Here is a 22,495-nt window from a genome sequence, read left to right as displayed (position 1 = left end):
GAAAGAGCACTTTTTGCTATTATTTATGATTTGGTTCAGAAGGGTGTGGTCGAGGAGACGAGGGGAAATGTATGCAATAGTCCTGTTCTTCCGGTTCTTAAACGCACTGATCCTTCTCAGCCTCCTGTTTATCGCTTTGTTATTGATCTCCGGGAGGTTAATAAAATTGTTGTACCACAGTTTCCTGTTGTTCCAGATATCACTGCCCTGTTAACTATGATACCTGCCTCGGCAGCTTGGTTTTCTGTTATCGATCTGAAAAATGCTTTCTTCAGCATCCTCATTGCTGAAAAGAGTAGGGATATTTTTGGCTTCTCTTTAGGAGGCCGAAGTTTCCGGTTCAAGCGCGCACCCCAAGGCTATTGTGAAAGTCCCTCCATCTATAGCCAAGCTCTGAAATGCCAGCTTGATGCTTTTCCTTTGCCGCCAGGTGCTACCCTTATTCAGTATGTGGATGATTTATTGATTGCTGCTGATTCAGAGGATATTTGCAAAAACGTGACTATTGCACTATTGCATCACTTGTCTGACCTTCACCATAAGGTTTCACCTTCTAAATTACAATATGCCCGCCAAGAGGTTACCTATCTAGGTCATCTCTTGTCGAAGGAGGGAAGGCGACTGACCCCAGAACGTATTCAAGCAATTGCACAAATGTCTGTGCCATCTACACAAAGAGAAGTGCGTGCCTTCCTGGGCATTACCTCTTATTGTAGACAGTGGATTCCAAATTTTTCTTTGTTGGCTAAACCTTTGTTGGCACTCACTTTGAAAGACACACCCCAACCCCTTCCTTGGACTGATGAATGTCAGAAGAGTTTTTCTGATTTACGTGCTGCTCTGTGCTCTGCTCCTGTGTTGGGTACTCCGGATTACAGTAAGCCCTTCACGCTCTATGTCCATGAAAGAGAGGGTTGTGCGTTGTCAGTCTTAACACAACGATTTGGAGACAAGCAGCGGCCATGTGCCTACTTTTCGGCTACATTAGATCCAGTAGCCTCGGCATTGCCTAGTTGTCTTAAAGCTACTGCAGCAATTTCTATTCGTCAATCTGCTGGAGTGGTGCTTGATAACACTCTTATTGTCATGGTACCACATGCAGTGGATACCTTGCTAAATAGGACGAAAACGCAGCATCTTACAAGCGCTCGCTTGTCTGGGTATGAACTGACGCTCTTGGCTAGTCACGTGCACATCAAACGATGTAACACTTTAAATCCAGCCACATTGTTACCTCTTCCAGAAGAGAAAGGTATTCAGGAACAACATGATTGTTTTCTCAGTACTGAGGAGGAGACAAAAGGTAGGATTGATTTGAAAGATACACCACTAATGGACCCGGATGGGATCCTATGGGTGGATGGTTCTTGTTTTAAACTCCCTAATGGTGAAACAACTTCAGCTTACGCTGTTACCACCTTGCATACAATCGTGGAGACAGCACGCATCAGACATAATTCAGCTCAGGCGGCTGAACTGATAGCTTTGACCAGAGCATGTGTGTTATCTAAGTGGAAGAGAGTGAATGTATATACCGACAGCCAGTATGCGTTTGGTGTGGCACATAGCTTTGGTCGTTTGTGGAAGGAAAAAGGATTCTTTACCTCCCACGGTACTAAAATACAGCATGGTCAGTTGGTAACTGATCTTCTTGAGTCACTTGCTTTGCCTACCCAGATAGCAATCATAAAGTGTAGTGCGCATAAGAGGATTACTGATGATGTTGGTCGTGGGAATGCTTTTGCGGATGAGGTAGCGAAAGAAACAGCCAGAGATGCTATGAGTCGCATGTATGTTGCGGGCCCTGCAAATTGGGTCAAGGAAAAAGGAATGTGTGAGGATACAATAGAAAGTATGAGATCGATTCAAGGAGAGGCTACAGAGAAAGAGTTGAGTAAGTGGAAAGAGAGTACAGGAATGTTAGACGCGATGGGTTGTTGGATAGAATTGTCAGAACATCAGCGTTGGCTGTTACCAGATGCCTATGTACTGCCTGTAGTTGCAATGGCACATGGTCCAGCCCACATCAGTGCGAAAGGAATATGTAAGCTTCTGGCTCCAGTGTGGCTGAACGAAGGGATTCCAAAATGTGCAGATAATTTAGTGAAGCATTGTATCGTTTGCTTGATGCATAATCCAGGAAAGGGAACCCCAACTCCAGCAGGTCATTTTGCTCCCCCAACATATCCTTTTGAGGTGTTGAAAATTGATTATATTCACATGGAACGATGCAACAATCTCAAATATGTTTTGGTGGTGGTGTGTGCCTTCTCCCGATGGATAGAGGCCTACCCCCTGAAAGACAACACTGCTTTGTCCACTGCCAAAGTTCTTCTGAAAGAGTTCTTCCCTAGGTTTGGTTTGCTGTGCATTGTCTGGAGTGACAATGGAAGTGAATTTGTGGGCCAAATTATGAAAAAGGTGTGTGCCGGTCTTGGTATCGTCCAAAAATTCCATGCGGCGAACCATCCCTAATCAGCGGGTTTGGTAGAGTGCTATAACGGCACTCTCAAACTTAAGCTTGCAAAGGTACAGACTAGCACGGGACTTGCCTGGCCCGATGCTTTACCTTTGGCATTCCTATCCACTAGAACAGCTGTACATTCTCGTTTGGGACTCAGCCCATACGAGGTTGTTTTTGGGCGCCCGGCTAATGTTTGGGGAGTCCCTCGCCCTAAAAAGTATTCTGACATACAGTATCCAATGCTGATTGATTACTTGCATGACCTCACCACTAAATTACGTGTTCTCCACCAACAGGTTCGAGACGCTTTACCAAAGGCCTCCACAGACCCAGGTCATTCTATCCAACCGGGAGACTGGGTCTGTGTGAAAAAATTTCAGAGGACAAGGAATTTGGAACCTCGTTGCAGGGCGCCTCGACAGGTTCTTCTAGTAACACGTACAGCAGTGAAGGTCGAAGGGAAAAAGAACTGGATCCATGGCGTGCACTGCAAAAAGGTGCCCTTGCCCTTGCCTTTTGACCAGTGGGTCCGTAAGGGTGAAGGTGATTTTGAAGGCGAAAGGGTCCCTCGGTTTGTACCTTTCAGTAGTGCACACCTAGATGGAGCTCGGTCTGAAAAAGAAGATGACGATGTTTTACAAGAAGCAGTACCGCCACATCTCCGATTGAACACTACAGATCCACAGACACTATTTCAGGACCAAACTGTACTGAACAGAACTCGATATAATTTAAGGCCTAGACTGGTCAAGGACACCTGAAATTTTCATCTCTTTCGTGACATGTATCATCTGTCCAGGTTGCAGGGTCACGGTAGGAGTCTTGGTTCGTGACCTGTATAGTGGCTAGGCCCCCAGGACTTGCAGTGTCATAGGACGGCTAATAATCACAGCCAAGTGAGTAAGGAAGATTGCCGTGAGCAATAATTTTAGAGGATGGATGTCAAATTGGGAAAGAATAATAAGAAGGAAGAGATGAAAAAGAAATATTGTAAATTAGTGTACAGTCAATGTGGCATAACATTGTGTGTTCTTATGTTTTCTAGTATCTTATTGGCTTGTATAAGTTGGATTGTTCATGTTATGCAGCACAAATCTGTTCCTACTGCTATTTCTTTGCCTTTTCATTCTACTATCTCCCCACACCAATTATATACGCTTCCCCAACATGAACTAATCAGGAGAACAGAATATTTTAACAATTCATTTGTCCAGTTATTGCATCAACACCAATTGGTAGTCAACACAACCGACTGTTGGGTGTGTGGACTTATGCCTCATACCACCGAAAAAGGGATGCCATATTTAGCCCTTCCATTTTCTTATGAAGGTTCCGCTTGGGCCTATTTTGTGATGTTTTCAAATGCATACCAGAACCGATTTAGACGTCCAGCTGGTTCATATGGTAGTGGACAAGATTTTAGTCATAGTTCTCTGATAAAAGGAATAGTGGCTATGGCTAGAATTGTGGAGAATAGTAAGATTCCTGTTGATGAGAAACGGGCATATGATGCTTGGAACGTGACTCGTTACGCCACTAGCCTTACAGATAGTATTAAACAGGGAAAATCTCCACCAATTTGGACTGTGCCTCATCAAGGTAACTTTTGTTTACAAATAAATGGCCAGACTACTGACACTGGACAAGGAAAGAGTGTTTGTTCCCATACATACATTCACACATCTCAGAATTCACCACCGTTAGTGCCATCCCAGGGCACGTATTTTGCCTGCCACGATAGAGCGTACACGTGGCTACCAACGGATTTTTCAGGAACATGCTATACAGCCTTTCGTCTCCCCCCTACATACACTGCTCCTTCTGGACATCACAGAAACAGATATGGCAGAGGGATTATTGATTCTAAAGACATGGCAGGACAAAAGGGAGGTGATTTCCTTAAAGGATTTCTTCCTTTTTGGGGCCCAATGGCCAACAGTAGAAACATGAGACAATTGGTTCATGTTGTTGAGACTACCATAGATGTCACTGTGGGAGCCTTGAGCAATCTCACAGCTGAACTTCAGGCGGATCGTCTCATGACATTGCAGAACCGGATTGCTTTGGAGGTTATTCTTGCAGATCGTGGTGGAGTTTGTAAATTGATCGGATCTAGCTGTTGCATTTATATACCTGACGACGCCCCTACGGTATACCAAGCCATCTCCAAATTACATGTGATCTCCGAGTCGATTCATCAGGACGAAGGAGATTGATCTTTGTTGGAATGGTTTTGGGGATTACTGTCCAAATGGGGATGGAAGGTATTAACATTCCTTGGAGTGGTTTTGGCCATCAATTTTTCCTGTTGTCGCTGTATGCAGTGTGGCCCCGCCATCTGTGGTCTTTGTGCCACTATGTGTGTCCCAAGGCCTGTGCCATGGAAGACGGGGAGCATTAAAATGATGTTGCAGCAACAGCTTGATGACCTCATGGCCATTGACGTCGACTCAGATTAAAATGAGTCTGTGTGTCTTGCCTGAGTAATGGCAAAAGGAGGGTCTGAGGTAATTCAGTTTCCGATCTCATTCGTATTTAGCCACCATTTTGTGTCTTTCTGCCATTTCGTGTTGCCCTCACTCAGGCGGCACGGTGAACGAAGTGTTGTTTTCCCTCATCCTACTGCAACGTGTCAAATAACCTCCTGCCTCTGTTTATAGCTGGTGTCAGGGTCCGGCCGACTCCACTAATCCTCGTCTGGTCTGACTGATCCCTGTTTCAACTATCTGTTGGTTCGCACCATTCTTTCCTGACTTTATCTTATCCTCTGGCCTTCGCTATTCTTTACTAATATTCTCTCATTTCACAACTGTCCTCTGGGCCATACAAATTTGTCCTGCCACCTGCAAGTCGACTTATAAACACTACCACTGATTAACTTGTGGGGAAGGGTGACAAACACAGTTGGGAGGGAGGCTTATTTGAGTTACTTAATATCTTGTTTTCACATTCTTCTCATTGATTGACCCTGTATGCATTGGGAGTGTTCTTTGTGAATATGTATGTTATAAAAGATTGTGCGCCACGAAGTAAAGTGGCAGTCTCCTAAGAACATACCGAGTGTACTTCTGGGACAACCATATCTTCTACGCCTAACGGAGTGTCCCGTGTCTCTGTTCGACAAAGCAGGTGAACTCAGGAGATTAAGGCGTACCCTGCGCCGCCAGGCCCCTAAGGTCTTGGTTCTTCACCACGGCTCGCCACGTCTGCTAATTCCTGATTTTTGGGATTAAACTATTGGGCCCGGGAGCAGCGGGACCAGCCCAGCTGCCTCCATATCATAGTCTAGTGGCATAGCCGCGAGCAGCGCAGCCGGGGCACGCCTGCCCCTTTGAGCCGACCCCGGACTTTGTTGATGGTGGATGGGGGTCTCGGGCGCTGCTCCAGCGGCTACTGAGGAGTGATACGTCCAATACAGCGCTGGTTCTCTGCTGCCCCATGTCACGAGGGGGCCGAACGAAGACTGGCACCGGAGGTGCGACGGGCCTTCACCCACAGGCAGACAAGATGGCGGAAGCGGGGTCAATGGACCCCATGTCGCATAAGCTGGATGCGGTGCTGGCGGCAGTTGAGAAACTCGGAGAGACGATGAATCAAATACGCACTTCCCTAGAAGGTAGAATTGACAAAGTGGCACTGGACCGGACGCTGCTGCATGTAGACCACCGGAAACTCGCAGACCGTACTGCAGCCACTGAAGGAGAAATTGCGAGGTTTCACCGCAAGTGTCCACGGCCGAGAAGAACATCCGTGATTTGCTCAACCCAGTAGAATTTCTGGAAGATAGAGCAGAGGATGCCGAGGGTAGGGCCCGCCGCAAACGTACGTGTTGTGGGCCTTTCGGAGGGAGTTGAAGGGAAGAACGCAGTAATCTACGCGGAAGATTGGATCCGTTTGCTGCTGCCGGATGAGGCCCTGTCCCCACACTTCGTTGTTGAAATAGCACACAGGGTGCCTGCCAAACCCCCACCTCCGGGCTCGAACCCAAGGCCGTTTCTAATCCGTCTATTAAACTACAGGGACGCTGTTCTTCAAGAGACTAGAAAATTGCAGTACATACAAGTAGACAATCACAAAGTGATGATCTTCCCGGACTGCACCTTCCAAGTCCAGAAACAACGTCATTCTTATTTAGCGGTGAAGAGACGCCTGTGGCAATGTGATCTTAAATATTTGCTGTTGTTTCGTGTGAAGCTGAGGGTTGTCGCGAATGGAAAGACACATTTTTTCACCACGCTGGACAGTGCAGAGGAATGGCTGGACTCTTTCAACTCATTACAAACTGGTCGCAGAGATCAGCCGCCAGAGACCACTCTACGGCGCCGCTGAAGGAGATGGAGAAAGTCGCAACCCTCCTCCCATCAGGCATCTGGCCTGACCCCAGAATTCATACTGAGCGGGCAGCTCGAGGCAGTGCAGGCAGTGCGAACATTAGCGGATCCCCGGAGGGGGTATCCGATTCAGACTCCGATCATCGAGGGCCACACAGTGAAGAGGAACTCTCGGACACTTCCCCTGTTTCCTAAGGCTCCTGTGTATTACCGCATGTCACTCCACAAACCTCCGATCACATTGCTTGATTGTGTGCACATCTATTGCTCACCTCTCTTTTCCTTCATAGTCTGAGTGACGCATGGGCCTTTTGGACACGCAAGTAAAAAAGGCTCAATATACTGTCTTTGTATTGCCTAAGTCTGGTATTTTTGCACTGGTCAGCATTGTGGGGTGGGTCCTGGAATTGTCGGCACACTCTTTCTGTCAACTTTGGGAATTTTATGTATAGTAAGCAGGCGGCGGTCCCGACCGAAATGAGGTCTAGCCGGGGATGGGCTCAGCTACATATGTTGGTCCCCTCCTTTAATTCTTTTGACTCTTAGGTTGCTGTACACAATAGCCTCCCCCAGACGTTAGCTGTGTGCTATTGCATCCCAAGTTTGGGCAATTGCCTGTTGCAAAGTTGCTCTCATGGTATTTTTGAAAGTTGTTTATCTGTTTTTTCCGCCATCAATTTTAGACAGGGGTATGATTGTTGTATGGTAGGGCTGCACAGTGAAGCGCACACTAGAGTGGTCTCTATGCACCTACTGCCATCCTCCCCCGGCACTCGGCTGGACAAGCCTAGATGCACCCCTGACACCGACTGCTTATGGCAACCATTAGAATAGGCAAATGGAACATTCGTGGGATCCACAGCCCGGAATGCCGCTTTCGCATATACTCCTACCTGTAACGCCATCACATGCAAATAGCGTTCCTCCACGAGACACATTTAACTCAAACAGAAGTTGCACGACTCTGCAGACGTTGGAGGGGGCAACTGTATGCGACAGGCTATCCTGCATACGCGCGGGGATCCTAGTGTGGGTGAGACAGGGTACTCCATTTAAGGTGGTGGACGCATTGGTGGATGAGGAGGGCAGATATGTTATAGTTAAAGGGGTACTTGATGGGAAACCGGCAGTATTGGCATCACTCTGTGCACCCAACACTGAGCAGGCAGCTTTCCTAGATCTTTTATCGAAGAAATTATCCACATGGTACGATCTCCCTATGATTCTAGGTGGAGACTACAACTGTGTACTGGACGTCTCCCTGGACCGGTCCTTCCCTCCCTTGCCTGGCGCCGCCACCCACACAGCCGCGAAAGCGTTGGGGCGCTGGGTACTACAGTGGCGCTTCTCCGATGCATGGCGACACAGGAACCCACTAGATAGGGTGTATTCCTACTACTCTGGGGCCCACAGACTACATGTACGCCTAGACCGCTTCATGGTTTCAAATGACCTTTTACCATGCGTTTCAGACGCCACCTACATGGGGCGTACACACTCCGACCATAATCCGCATACCATAGAGATACAATGGGAGGATGAGTCACCACCAATCCCGATCTGGCGCCTTCAGCCAGATGCCCCCATGGATGCGCCCTTTCGGGACCTATTGGCCACTACTGTGGCACAATATTTTGAGGATAATGCAGGTGCAGCCACGTCACCGTTAGTGGAATGGGACGCCCTTAAGGTGGTTGTTCGGGGACATTGTCTGGGGACGCAGTCCGGTATGCGCATCCAGCTGGAAAAGGAACTCACTACTTTAGAACGTAGGCTAACCGCCGCGGAACAGGCAGACATAGATGACGCTCAGGGACAGCTGGGTTGCCTCCGGGAGGAACATGCGCGACTACTGAAGCGATTGAGATGCCTGAATTACGCTGCACATTCGGCAAGGACCCATAATATGGGCGATAAAGCAGGCAAACTGCTCTCATGGCTCATCCGTCAGAATGAGTCGTCGGCACCCATAGCATCGGTGAGGAAGTCAACCGGGGAAACTGCGTATACACAGCGGGACATACATGGTGCGTTTGTGTCGCACTATCGGGACCTTACAGACATATCTGGACGGTCTAGATCTGCCGCGGCCCACGCGCTCACAAAGCGAAGAACTAAACGCCCCTCTCCACTTAGAGGAACTTCGGACAGTATTTTTTTCCTGTCTAATGGGAAGTCTCCAGGGCCGGACGGCCTGCCGACTGAATTCTATAAGGCAAACACACACATTTTGGTACCACAACTGCTAAAAGTATACGAAACGGCGCTTGATGACTTTACCCTCACTGCTACGCAGAATGAGGCCCTGTTGGTCTCCCTCCTCAAATCTGATAAGAATCCTGATTTCTTAGGCTCCTAACGCCCATTAGCGCTCCTTAATAGAGATTATAACATTTTTGCATCACTATTAGCTAAGTGCCTCTCGCCTCTCGTAAAACGTTGGTGCACCCCGACCAGAATGGTTTTGTTCCTGCGCGTTGCACTTCCCTTAATATACGCAGATTTTTTAGAGTGCAACAATACGCCACGCAAGCCTGGCCTCATTCGGGCTGCCTGGTATTGGATTTGGAGAAGGCCTTTGAATCATTGGAATGGCCTTATCTGGCGGCTGTGCTGGGTAAATATGAACTAGGGCAACATTACTTAAACATGGTTTGTTTATTGTACCAGCGGCCCACTGTTCGGGTCCGTACTGGCAGGTTAATCTCGGATTGCGTCAGAGTGAGGCGGGGGAACACGTCAAGGGTGCCCACTATCTCCGCTACTATTCTCCCTAACTATGGAGCCTTTAGCAATGTTGCTCTGGAGAGATGGTGAGGAGTGGGGGATACGGTTGGGAGATGGGCTACACGCCGTCTCTCTGTATGCGGATGATTTGTTATTGTATCTCTGTGATATTACTGCAATCCCGACGTCCATTGCGGACATACTTAAAACTTTGAGGAGAAGTCAGGACTCCAGGTTAACTGGGCCAAATCAGTGATCGATTCATTCAGCGCTAACACACCAGAGGTGGACTTATCTCTAACTGGAAGACCCCTCACATGGGATCCCACCACATTCAGATATCTCGGCGTTTTTATATATCGATCACTTGAAGACTTGATGGAAGGTAATTTAACGAGAGCGACATCAGCCATACGCGCTCAAATACAATTCTGGAAGACGCTTCCGTTAAACGTAATGAGCCGCATCACCTTACTGAAAATTATTGTTCTCCCCAAACTGCTCTATTATTTTTCAAATCTCCCACTCTATGTCCCACCTAAAACGTTTCAAGACCTGGAGCGACTATTCCGGGACTTGATATGGAACAGAGGGAGACTGCGCGTTGCTTTGTGGAAGTTGTATGCCCCCATTAGTCAGGGAGGGCTGTCGGTCCCTAATATGGAACTGTACTATTTAGCTGCCCAACTTCAATGGGCAGCGAAGTGGCTGAGCGGAAAGAGCCTGGAAGACACGGCGACCATGCATCAGCCCATGACCCACTCCATAATTTGCCACTTGTTCCATCCCATCGCCAAAATTCCACGGTCACCGCAGGTGCATTTGGGATTAGCCCATAAATGTTATAAAAGAAGTTTATATCTTACACGCAAGACACTTCCATATTCCCCGATTTTACTGCTCATGGGGACACCAAGGGGTAGACTGGGTACCTCGGAGGCAGCTCTGGTGACCTGGCATGCGGCAGAACTTGACACATTGGGCGACTTATATCGGGACGGCGCATTATTAACATTCGAGATGCTAGTTGAAGGCAATGAATTGCCAGAGGGTCAATTTCTCTTACACACCTCCCTCTTGAAGGGTTTGTCATCTGCCTGGGGAGATTTGGCAATTGAGCCACTGACACATCTGCAATATCTACACGTAATGGGAGCTGGGTCACATGTGGTACATTGGTTGGTGGAGGCACTCCTCACACACACGTTGAGGCCGATGCAACGTATTAGAGCAAGATGGGAGGCGGATAGGGGCCGACCTTGGACGGACAAGGAATGGTAGGCCATATTAGCGGGCGCTAGGAACATACCAAGGAACTCGAAGTTTCAAGCTTATTCAAACATATTTTATACAGAGGGCATATGTTTCGCCGGACACGATAAATAGATACTTCCACATCGTCACCTCTACATGCCCACGCTGTCAACATCCAGATGCATACCTGCTTCATATATTGTGGGCCTGCGCATCCCTTCAGCGTTATTGGCAAGAAGTGGTCACAATTCTAGCTTCATGCACAAACACGGCGCTACCGTTGTCATGGGAAGTCTGCCTTCTAGGGCTTTATATTAGATCCCAAAAAACTAAAGTCACCTCGAAGTTCTGAGATCTGGGCCTCGTTACTACAAAACGCCTAGGGGCGAGGAACTATTCCTTCTTCTACATCCTGGTCTTTTGCCATTGCAGAAGAGGTAAGGGCTTGCTACACATCTACAAAACAAGTTCAAATAACTATTTACATGACATTGAAATTTAAAGAAGTCTACTCCAGGCACTTTTTTTGGCCAAAAACAGAATAAGCAATCCAGTGCTTCTGAAATATGGTTTAGAACAAATTAATCAATCAAGGTACTTGCATAATATTAGTAAGGTTAGGCTATTCTTCACAGAAACAGTATTTCTGTTCACAGTTAAACTCCAACATGTGCAGTCTGACATCTCAAAGCAATGGGAGATTCCTGAAAATTGTAGGAGACCATCACTACTCCAGTCATCAACCGTAGTGGTCATTTACCGTATTGTGACATGGAAGAATAAACCCTTTTGTTCCACATGTAAAAAAAAATGACTCTACAAATGTGTGGATATTTGTTTGCCAATGCGGGTGGGGTAGTCTGCGTACAGTTCTTAGAGTGTTTTCTTTTGTTATGTATACAAATTGTACTCACGAATAACTCCACATTTGGTAATCCTTTAATAATATGTCTGTATGTGGATTTTGTCTGGCTTTCGCCCATGTGGTACTCTCAAAACTTAATAAAAAATGTTTTTTTTTTTTAAACTCTACTCTGCACCAGACCTAGCAGTGCCCCAAGAAATTACATTTGACAAAATAAACTTTAATTCCACATCATCCTAAACTAATGGTAATGTACATATATATAAAGGCTGGAAAGAACCCCAGGTGTGTTCCTGGATTTTACTCCTGCACACCTTGCTGACAGCAGCTAAGCCAATGCTGCATATTCATTTGCCTTGTCCAGCCAAGAATTGCAGATGGTTACATGTATTCAAAATCTTAAAGGCATTCATAACAGTGTGAATATTAATGATACATAAGGATACAGAATAATTTGCTGCAAGCCTCTTGGTTTTTTTACGCCAGAATATCATAGAAGGAAACTAGCTGCTGCATAGCACAGACCACTTCCCACAGGTATTGCATGAAACTGCTGCTCCTGCCCACTCTTTGTGAGTCATAAAAAAATAGGTATACTCTTAGTTATTCTCTTGGGAAGGTCTACAACCATCATGTATCACCTATTAGATCGTTTGAAATGTGTCATGTAATTGTGTAACATATTCGTCTTGCATTTATCAGTTTTATTGTTTTATTGTAGAAGATGTTATGACCACAGTTTATGTTAATCTTTTTTGATCGTATTTGATTAATTGTTCACAGCTTTTTCTTACTTCTTATGGTCTGCCCTATCTTTTCTTTGTTTAGATACATTAACCGTTGTGAGTACCTTGAAAATGAAATTAAGAAGTTGTGATCGTAGTATTTCTTGTAATTTAGGATATGAGCGAAGTAAGGTACAATGTAATTGGTGAAAATTTGAGGATGAGTAGAAACGTTGAACGGAACATTAAGTCTCTCACAGTTTGATAACAATACAGTTTCTGCAACAAGCAATGTCTACATTGATTAATGGTGTACATTTTACCTGCTTTCTTTTTAAGGAATGGAAAACTGGGAAGAGGAAAGCAGAAAAGGATGAAATTGTTGGAGTTATGGTTTTTGCTACTATGGAACCAGACGCCCCTGACCTGGACATGATTGAAATGTAAGATGGATCATCCTTCTTAAAAGTAATGTTTCTTTTCCTAGCAGTCATAATGTATCCCCTCCATAAAAAGCACAGCTGGAATAGATTTGTACATTTTTTCCAAAGTTCCCATTCACCTTTTTGTAGGTGAGATTGTGGGTTGAATGACTCCCAGTAAACTCACTTTGTCCTAGAAAGTAAATTAAGGTACTCACTTCTCATATCGTGGCATGCCAAGGAGGAAACTATTGCGATGGAATCTAGAAGCTTTGTGGTCTAATCTTGACAGTTGTTTGATTTGAGAAATTTTTGTTGGAAAAATGTATTGATTGGCTTGAAAGGGTTTTAAGTTAGATATCTGGACTGTTTGTCTACAAATTGCCCTTTTACCTTAATTTTAAAAACAAAGTATGCTAATTGGACAATGGAGTTTTTGTACAGAGACCGGGGACCTGAAGGCTCCAATTAGGTTGCCATAGGAGAAAATGTTATTTTGCAGCAGTCAATACAAAACACAAAGCACAGTCCCTGGATCCTGTAAGTTTTGAAAGCTGAATAAAGGAGCACAGTGATCGTACTAGGTGCAGCTATGTGTTTGCAGACCGTAGTCCACGGCCTCTGGACCGCAGACTACGGAAGGCGACCCAACATGGGTCGAAAACAGGAGTCGCCAACCTTTTCACTTACAAGCTACTTATGTTCAATTAAAATCATCCCAATCCATTAATATTAGGGTTGTGCACATCAGATAAGATTACTTAGTGGTCTCTCTATGCAAGATTACCAGCTGTGATCACCTCAGTGCAGGTTTGCCAGCAGTAATGTAAGAAAAGGCTCAGTCAATTTGGAATGCCTTTTCAAGGTTTATACATAACAGCCACAGCTGCAATGCCCCCTGGCACCAAAGTAATAATATTAGTAAGAAGTCTCTCAAGGCTGCAAACTTTATCATTTAGATATTCCCTTTAAACAGATTATGGAAATCATGGGTTCTGAAAATACACACATTTTCAGATCAAGTACACATTGTTCAATTTTAGTATACATATATTAATTCAACCAAGCAAAAGCTTATTATTTAGTAGGCTGGGTTGCACACAGGAGAGCTAAACACGGGAATCTAGAGAGCTACCAGTAGCTCACGAGCTACTCTTTGGAGAAGCCTGGTCCAAGAGTTTCACAGGCCTTAGTCCTGCTACCAAGACCATGGGCTATGGTTACAATTTTGGATTGTTAGAGTCCACCACCTTGGTAACAGGGTCACGGATTATGAAGTTCACAGACCCATGTTGGGTTCGTTCCATAGTCCTTGTCTTGAGGCAGCAGACTAGGGGTACCGTTTTTAGATGTGTCAAGTCCACTGTCTCGAGAAATAGTCCACATACCACTGTCACATTTACCTGCGGTTAAAAATTACAAAAGTAAATTTAGTCTTCATAAAAATATCCACCTAGATGTGGGCTGACAATCGGGGCAAATTATAATGGGATGATCAGAGAGGACTCAACGTTTTTACTTTTTTTTTAAAATGTTAATCTTGAATGTGCTGAGTCTGTGGTCTCTGTTCTGAGATTGCAGACTCAACAAGCCTAGCAGTGAGGGCAGGACTTCCTCTCTGATCTGCAGACTTCCAGTCAAGTTTGCAGATTAATTATCAAGTTAAAGAGCAATCTAAGCTTTTCATCGGCAGACATGTCGGGTAACCTTTCCCTAACATAAAAAGTACCCATTTTGTGGTAACAGAAGCTCATTATGTGAAGACCAGTGGACATGAAAAGGCAATATTTTTGATCGTAGCTCACTTTCCAAAACCTATGGCTGAGAAAATTGAAGGAGAGGTTCCTAGATTGTCTTCTGCTGCTCCAGAAGAGGATGAAGATCTAGTAATCTTTGGGAGAGTGAAGAGGTGGAGAAACATACCAAGGACTCTGATGTACTGGAATTCTTCACACATCCACTGGTGGAGAAGAACCTGAACATGAGGGGGTCACCTGCAAACTATGCGACCAAAAGCTTTGCAGTGGGAAGATAAGACTACTCCTATAGCACATCAACCATGTTATGAGACCTCAAGTCAAAGCATGATAAGGAGTACAGGAGTTTCCTGCAAGAGCAGAAGAAAAAGAAACTGTGTGCCAAGAATCAGAGTGACCTCAGAATGTCCTTGTCGAGTTGGGCACACTGCATGGGCTATAAATAATACTGTATTCATAGTTGTCTAATCGTTAGTGTTAATGGGAATGACCTGTAATCTTACCTGTAAGATCATTTATGACATTTGTAGCTGCACTGTTGCTTCAAAGGAAGAGTCATGAGCATTGCATTTTGTGTGTGGATTATGGTTTCCAGAGCTAACCATAACTGCTGAATTTCAGTGTTTTTTAGATTTTATTTTGTAAAAATAACATTAATTTTGACTGAATTTCAGTAGAAAATAACAGTATACATCTGTCAGTTCATCCTTTTTCTTTGACTTTGTAGAGTAATCAATGGAATACACGACTAAGCTGAATTTGAATTAATTCAGTGCTTTTATCACCTGGGGTGCATACCATAAGCTCTAGCTTCAAGTTATGATGCCTATAGGTTGTATGTTATATATAATTCTCCTGCACAAAAATGTTATTTCTAAGTAACTGATCATTGAAATATTTCACCAATGTTTACACTTTCATCAGGGGAGTTCTTGTGAGCTTTTCCGTGTAATTGTCTGAAAACATGGTTCATGTTAATATGTGTTCATCCTTTCTTTTCTCCTACCATTTGCAGTCAGAAAACTCAATGGAAAAATATCTGGATGTGAAATACTCTTAATGGGTTTGTGAAAGACTGCTGTTGTTCAGAAATATTTCTAAAAGAGACAGGGAAATCAGTAGATCATATACTTAAACTTATACATAATTTACTACTCAAACATTTTTAGAGGTGTGATGAGCAGCTCTGTGCTACACCTCACAGTTGTTCTGGGTAATAGTAAGTACTTATGGTGTTCACTAAGTATATTTTTCGCCATCATAGACAAAAACATTGAGGAATAGACTCAGAATGGTGTTCACACTTCTAGGGTCTATTGTTCGTCCTTGATTTTTTCCGCTACAGCTCAGTTACGTTGACACATTAATTAGTAACTATTCACGCCAAACGTGTCTTTCTGAAGCCTACATTCACTTTGGTTATACCTCTTCCTTTTGGAACGGAACAATCTTCTTATTCTATGCAGTGTTTAAGAAATAGACCCTATGTTAGAGAAGAAAATGTTACTTACTTATAACGCCAACAATCTTACATGCACATCTTCATTAAATTCATAAAGAACTCTCCCTTTTATCCATTGGAGGCAAAGTACTAAAAGCAAACTAGAGTTACTGCCGATTACTGTTCATCATCAACTGTTGGATCATCAATTTAAAACTGAGAGGCAAATCACTGTTAGGTAGGCTGGGCTTATTGTTCCTCCTTTGCTTCTTCAAGGACTGGGTGCATTTTTGACTTTAGGTTACATTTGTAGGCCTATACAGGCAATTTAATTTTGTTTTACTTTTAAAAATAGAAATTAATTTTATTTGGACAGGAATACTTTTCAATATGTTCTTTAAACCATTCTTTGTTTTTGTTGTGGCCCCCTGCAATTAGCCAGTGTTTCTTGTACTGAGGGTTCTTTTATGTCTCTCTTTTAAAGATTTTCAGGACCTGTACAGTGGCCGAGATATTCTGTGTTTATTATGTTTATTATTTTACAGATTTTGTGTAATGAAAAAACGGGTGGTACTAGTAGATACCTTTTTGTTTCACCAGTGGTAAGTGTATTGTACTTAACATGCTGGGAAACACTACTGAGCATATTGTGGAGTCTAGATAAGTGGACACTCTACTTCCAGTGCCCACGAATGCTGGCCCAAATTTAGTCGGTAGGATGGACATGCAGATTTCTTCAGGAGTTTTAGCTCCCAAAGTCACTCTTTCAAGGCAGATAAGTCACTTTAGAAAAGTTCCCTAAATTTGTTGGGAAATCATCAAAATTGACTGAGGGGGGAAATCTGCTGCAATTTTGGACAGTATCTCTGCTGTAATGACCGATGAACAATCATCCAGCCAAATAAAAATTGTGAAAATGGGTAAAGGCTTTGCTTGTGTGAAAGGAATGTCTGTCTAAGAGTTTGAAAGAGTTTGAATGCACGCCATTAACGGCCTCTAAGTATTGAAATCACAACCCAGCCTTATTTATTCCTGTGTTAAAGCATTTACTGGCCGAATCTCCCAAGCAATATTTTGCATTCAGTCAACCTCTATTCCTTCAGCTCTCAAGTCCACTTTGGCCTTAAAATCTTCACCGGTAATTACAGAATGCTGTTTGCCTGTGTCAACCATATTTGTGATCGCCTGCTGGTCCAAGTAAAGATCTAGTTCTGCCAAGGCAGAAGTGTTGTTTCCAGGCAAGCTATCATAAAAAAATAACGGTCACAAACATTGTACCTTTAACTTATTTTACTTCCTGTGTTTTTATTAGATTTTGAAAAATACCGGTGTCGAGGTATCCAAATATTATTAGTTCTTATGAGCAGATAGATTTCTGAATACAGGAATCAAGCACAGTATACATATTTAAAGTAAATCAACACAGGTGTGTATGCATTTCTTCATTACATATATTCACCAATAGGTCAATAGGGCAATTATAATTAGTGATTAAAAATGGTTGTTTTGTGTTGCTTAAAATCCTTTGTTCCCTGATATTTTTTAACTGTTCAGTTTCCTTGACTTTCACTGTAGTCCTTGCTCTGGCAAACACATCCCTGACATTAATGGAGGATGCCTCCTGATTAATTCCAAACATGTCCCAAATTTAGACAGGCCTAACATATGTATTGGGTCATCGTCAGTGTACCACAATTCTACCATCTGGCATCTTTCATGATTTTTTTATTCCTGTGAGATATTTGATCTACAATTAGTGAATTTAAAACCTTCATTTTACATGCAAGTGTATACCTGTTATATAATTAGAACTCCCCCATCTTGGTTTTGAGAGCACAGCCGTCAAATAGACTTAATACTTACAATTTACTTAGACTGGGCTTTGGTTCTGCCCCTTAATACTACTCTCTTCGGCCAGCCTCCTTCAGTGATTTTCTTGGAGCTGTGTCAATCACTTCCTGGCTCAACCCAATGGAGTATTAGTCTCTCATCTAATGTTATGTGTGTGTATTCTTCTTCCTATACTCAAGTGCTTGCACTGAAGTATATGAGGGACTCATTTACTTTCATAGCCCTCCTGTTGGCTGTAGTTTGCTTGCGTTGCATGTGTTAGCACATTAAACCTGGACCTGTATCCTTTGCCAGAACTTGTTAGTTTTATTGCATCCCTATGAAATTATTGATACCATGCTGTTTGGTACAGCACTGTTGCCCAAGTTTGCGAAACATAAAATGACGTATTCTTGCTTTATAAAAGCTGTCCAGTCTGGATCCTCTAATTTATTCGATTTCTTCACCATTGTGTAGGATTAATGAAATAACCAAATCAAGTGAGTCTATACAAAGGAACCTTCTTAAAATTCACCTCCGTCCTGTTTTTTTCAGTTGACTTAAACTGAGAAAGTCGATCCTGTATCAAATGCTCCTGTTCCTATTGTAATGCTTTTAATTATTCGTCCATGCACAGCCGTAAATCTAGGATCATAAATGTGTAATGCGCTTAAATGGGTAATTGAAGAATTCCAGTTCAGGTGAATGTACTGCTTATTCTTACACTGCCTTTCGTAACACACTAGCATGTGGGCAACAGAGTTCGAGCCAGCAGACGTGAAGGCAATACCTTCAGAGATCTTCACTATGATTTCCTGCCTAGTTAATGATTCTAGGCACAAATATATCATGTACAATGAATACATCCGTAGTTGTATTCCTGAACCAAAATAATGTTTTTAATTTAATGTACAGTGTCCTCTTTCTCTCTCTTGCCCACAGACGCTAGAAACTTACGTGATTTCTTACTGCTCATGTGTTTCATAGGTTATTAAATAGTCAAATACGTGTTGTGTCCTCTTCACCCCTGTGTCCTGTAGAGAACACAAGACGTGCCTTTCCATGTAACCTCAGCAGTCTTAGAGGAATGTGTATTCTCGTGGACGGGCTTCCAGAGATACTCTGATGAGACCCCGAACAGTTCATCTTGTGTATTGTTGATAAGAGGAGGACATTAACAAGGGACTCTGGGCACCGAAATTGGCAGATCCGTTTTCGGTTTGCTGAGATCCTTGTGGCCAAGGGCAATGAAGCCAAAGCCAGGAAAATGCTAGGGGGTTGCTTCAGCAGCAGCCGAACATTAAAACATGTACATGCTTACTAGTGCTTCACAGCCTGTTCCACAAGTTACTCGCAATAGGAGAATTCGTCCACCAGCTCTTTCAGTTGAACGTGTTCAATGTGATAGGATGTTTGGCCACAGCTGCAGTTCACTGCATGCTCTTGGACCAGAACCATCGATCCATGGCAAGTTGGTGGTTCTGTTGGTGTCAGACCAGTACTTTTTATTTTGTGTTAGCCATTATTTGCATATGTGCCTTGCTCACTCTGGTGCTCATAGTGGCATGATGTAAAGGACTGGAAGTGATCATTACACAGCAGTAAAATATGAAAGGCTGCTTTGGTAAACTTGCAAAAGAAATTGATGGTGACATAACACTTTCATTGTAATGTGTTTTACCTAGTCCACCTAGACCACAAATGATAGTGAGCGCATTATTTTGCACATCAGAAGAAAATGTGTTATATTATAAAAACAAACTTATAAACTTGGTAGCACACATGAAACTTTGAACAGTGTTCGTGATATGCTTGGCATTGCACAACCATTTGTTGTTTGCAGTTTCTTTGCTGAAAAGATGGTGTCACAAAGCTGAAGAATAAATCCGTAATTTAGATCCAGAATTTCAATTTCGGCTCAAATGATTGCTCTTTAATGATAGTGCAGCAGAGATGTTAATCCTCTCGTGTCTTTGACACAACGGGGTTTTATAAGGTGCATTCAAACAACTTCAGAGAGAAATAACAAATTCAGTCTCTGGCTCTTGGTTTCTGTGCGTTCTGTGCAGAATGAATATATTCATTGATGCACTCTGTTCTTATCAATACCCTGCAGCTGCCTGGGCCTCACTGAACTCCCTCCCTCCCACGTATTTCCGAAGCTCTAATACAAGGCTTCGTTTCATGAGACCTTTCTTTGACTTAAACATTAAAGCTTTGCCTCAGCTGAGACAAGCAAGGAAAAGCCAGTCGTACGTTTTCACAAACCATTTATTGAATTAAAGTTGCTGAGAGTACTGCTAGCATTTAGGAAGTGAATACCAGAGAATTTTATTTAAAAGGTTTTTAACAAATTTACTAGGAAAGATAATTGTACTATCATTTGATATTCGTTGTACAGTTTCCAAATAATACTAGTTTATTCGGTGCCTCCATGAATGAATTCGCTATTAAAATCATAAAGAGGAAACCGATGTTTTTATGTTCTGACAGTCATTTCTCAAGAGGAAAACATATGATCTTAACCTATTTTTACTGTGGTTCTGTTGCAAAGAGGCAACGCTTGCAAGTAAAAAAGCTACAGTGTGAACCATGACAATGGCTCCATTGATCCCTGTTAATCTTAAATTTCCATTGAAACATTCATATATATTGTTATGTTAAATCAATCCATTATTCCAACCTCTGCCGCACAGAATGTTTACCTCATCTACACAGAATGTTTACCTCATCTGCATGCTAATGATGTGGCAGGCAGTACATTGACAATTGAAAGCATATCGCAGCAGGTTGGAAACTCCTGTGGCTATAAATTGAACATTGACAAATCTGAGAGCTATTTTATATATTTCACAACGGCACCACAGCGTCTCTTACGGACAAGTGAGGCCGTGGCCTACTTATAAGTGAGTTAAACTACACTGGGCCCCATAAAAAGACTAGGGACTTTTTTTGCCACCATTTATCCACAACATTAAGTGGAAAGATATGCTGTTCTTAAATGTTTACCTTACTTTACATTTCTCGTATGTGCTCAGAACTTAATATACAAATGTACTACCCAAATACTTCTGTCTTTTCAACTTGTAATTGTGGTTTTATTTGTGGGTGTTAAAATGCAGAAGCAGCACTATATTTCATGACCAAGGGATAACATTTGGAGGATGAGCTTTTTCGCAGCTTCTGGTTTTAATACAGTAAGGTCATGAACAGCAGATTTCCTGAATTATTAGAAAATATAGATCATCCCTTCCTGTTAGGAATTCGAATAACAGCATAAACGGATTCGTGGACAGCTGCTTGAGTATGTGAGTCTATCAAATAACATTTTTAAAAAGGCGTGATATCTGTTTAGTCAGGTTTTCATCACATTTTGGCTGGAAATTATAAACTTACTGTAGATTCTTCCCCAAAACAAGCTCCTCATGGTTTAATGAATACCGTACTGAACACTTGTTTGAAGAATTTGTTGACACCAGTATGCTGCCATATGTAGTACCTGCTTAATTTCTGTTGTAGTATGGCTTTAATTCAGTAACTGATCCTGCGTTATAAACTGCCTCCCCTGTGGTTCTTTCACTATTTATAGGTATGGTGGTGTTGTAGCATCTAAAGTCCCTAAAATAAAAATAGGCATTGACATACATGCACTAAAACGTTTTACGTCTACTATGTTAACAACACAGACCTCACATAATAGTGAATAGTAAGATGAATGGTGCCAGGGTGGTTGGATGTTAGATAACAAAATATAGTGCTTCCTTTTCTAGAGATCGGACTATTTTATGTTCAGAAAATAACTTCTATAATGGACTGGTCAATCCTGGTGAAAATTCAAAATAGTAAACATTGATATCCCACATAGAGAGCTTTCCCAAGAGATGCAAATCCTTCTAAAACAAAAAGAAACTGCAGCCTGTAGCATTGAAAGACTTTCGATCGGAGATATCTCTGAATTTAAGCGTACATGGGTAGAGCTGTCTTTGGTCTTCAGTATAGGAGACTGACTTTATCTGCAATAGGACTGCTGTCCTGATCTGAGCAGTCTCTTGTTAGTCAGAGAAGGGCTTATCACAAGCTCGAATAGAAATGACGGAAGTCAAAGGCAAATGGGAGATGGATGTGCTGCTTTGTAATTCCCATCTTACAAAAAGGACATTTTTTTGGGCAAAGAAATGTATTCTAAGATAGAAGCAACCATATAGCAGTCTTGTGAGCTGTTTAAGTTAACCCAGTCTTTCTCTGCTCTGTCCTGATCAGCATGAGTAGGTTTATGCAACTTGGTTGCTCTTTTATTTATCAAGTTAAAAGAATTTAAAGAGAAGCGTTGAAGGTGAGGAAGGTTTTTTTTCCCCAATCAAGAATTTATTATTATTAGGAATTGCATACTGGGTCGTATGCAGTTCAAAGATGAGCTAGAATGGGCTGTTGCGTAAACAGAGTCTCTAACTCAGCTGTACAAAGTTTGCTGTCACACCCATGGGTGACACAAGTGAACTTAGTTGATTGCATTACACTTAAACGTCAGAGCCAGGTTTTTGTAGCCCCGCCGAACTCTATCCAATGCATAGTTCAAATGGCGTCAATGCTTTTGGGTTACTAACAGTCCCTAATCAGGCAAATAGCAACACTCTGGTGATCAGAAACAAACCTTTTTTGTTTTCTTGAATCAGGGAGTC

At 42.9% G+C, this 22,495-nt stretch overlaps 1 protein-coding gene across 2 annotated transcripts in view; it reads left to right on the top strand.

The window, feature by feature from the left end:
- Positions 1–22,495, top strand: part of SNX9 (sorting nexin 9) — a 730,362-nt gene that overhangs the window by 508,321 nt on the left and 199,546 nt on the right. For both annotated transcript variants that reach the window (XR_014963143.1, XM_085612219.1), the window contains one exon: positions 12,706–12,809. Coding sequence is in view for 1 of the 2 variants with exons in the window: in XM_085612219.1 (XP_085468345.1) it covers positions 12,706–12,809 (104 nt within the window). In the remaining variant the exon portion in view is untranslated. The remainder of the gene's footprint in view (positions 1–12,705; positions 12,810–22,495) is intronic.

Source organism: Triturus cristatus, chromosome 6 (genome assembly GCF_964204655.1).
Source record: "Triturus cristatus chromosome 6, aTriCri1.1, whole genome shotgun sequence".
Classification (NCBI taxonomy): domain Eukaryota; kingdom Metazoa; phylum Chordata; class Amphibia; order Caudata; family Salamandridae; genus Triturus; species Triturus cristatus.
Note: the sequence above shows the minus strand (reverse complement) of the source record. Positions and strands in the feature narration are given on the sequence as shown.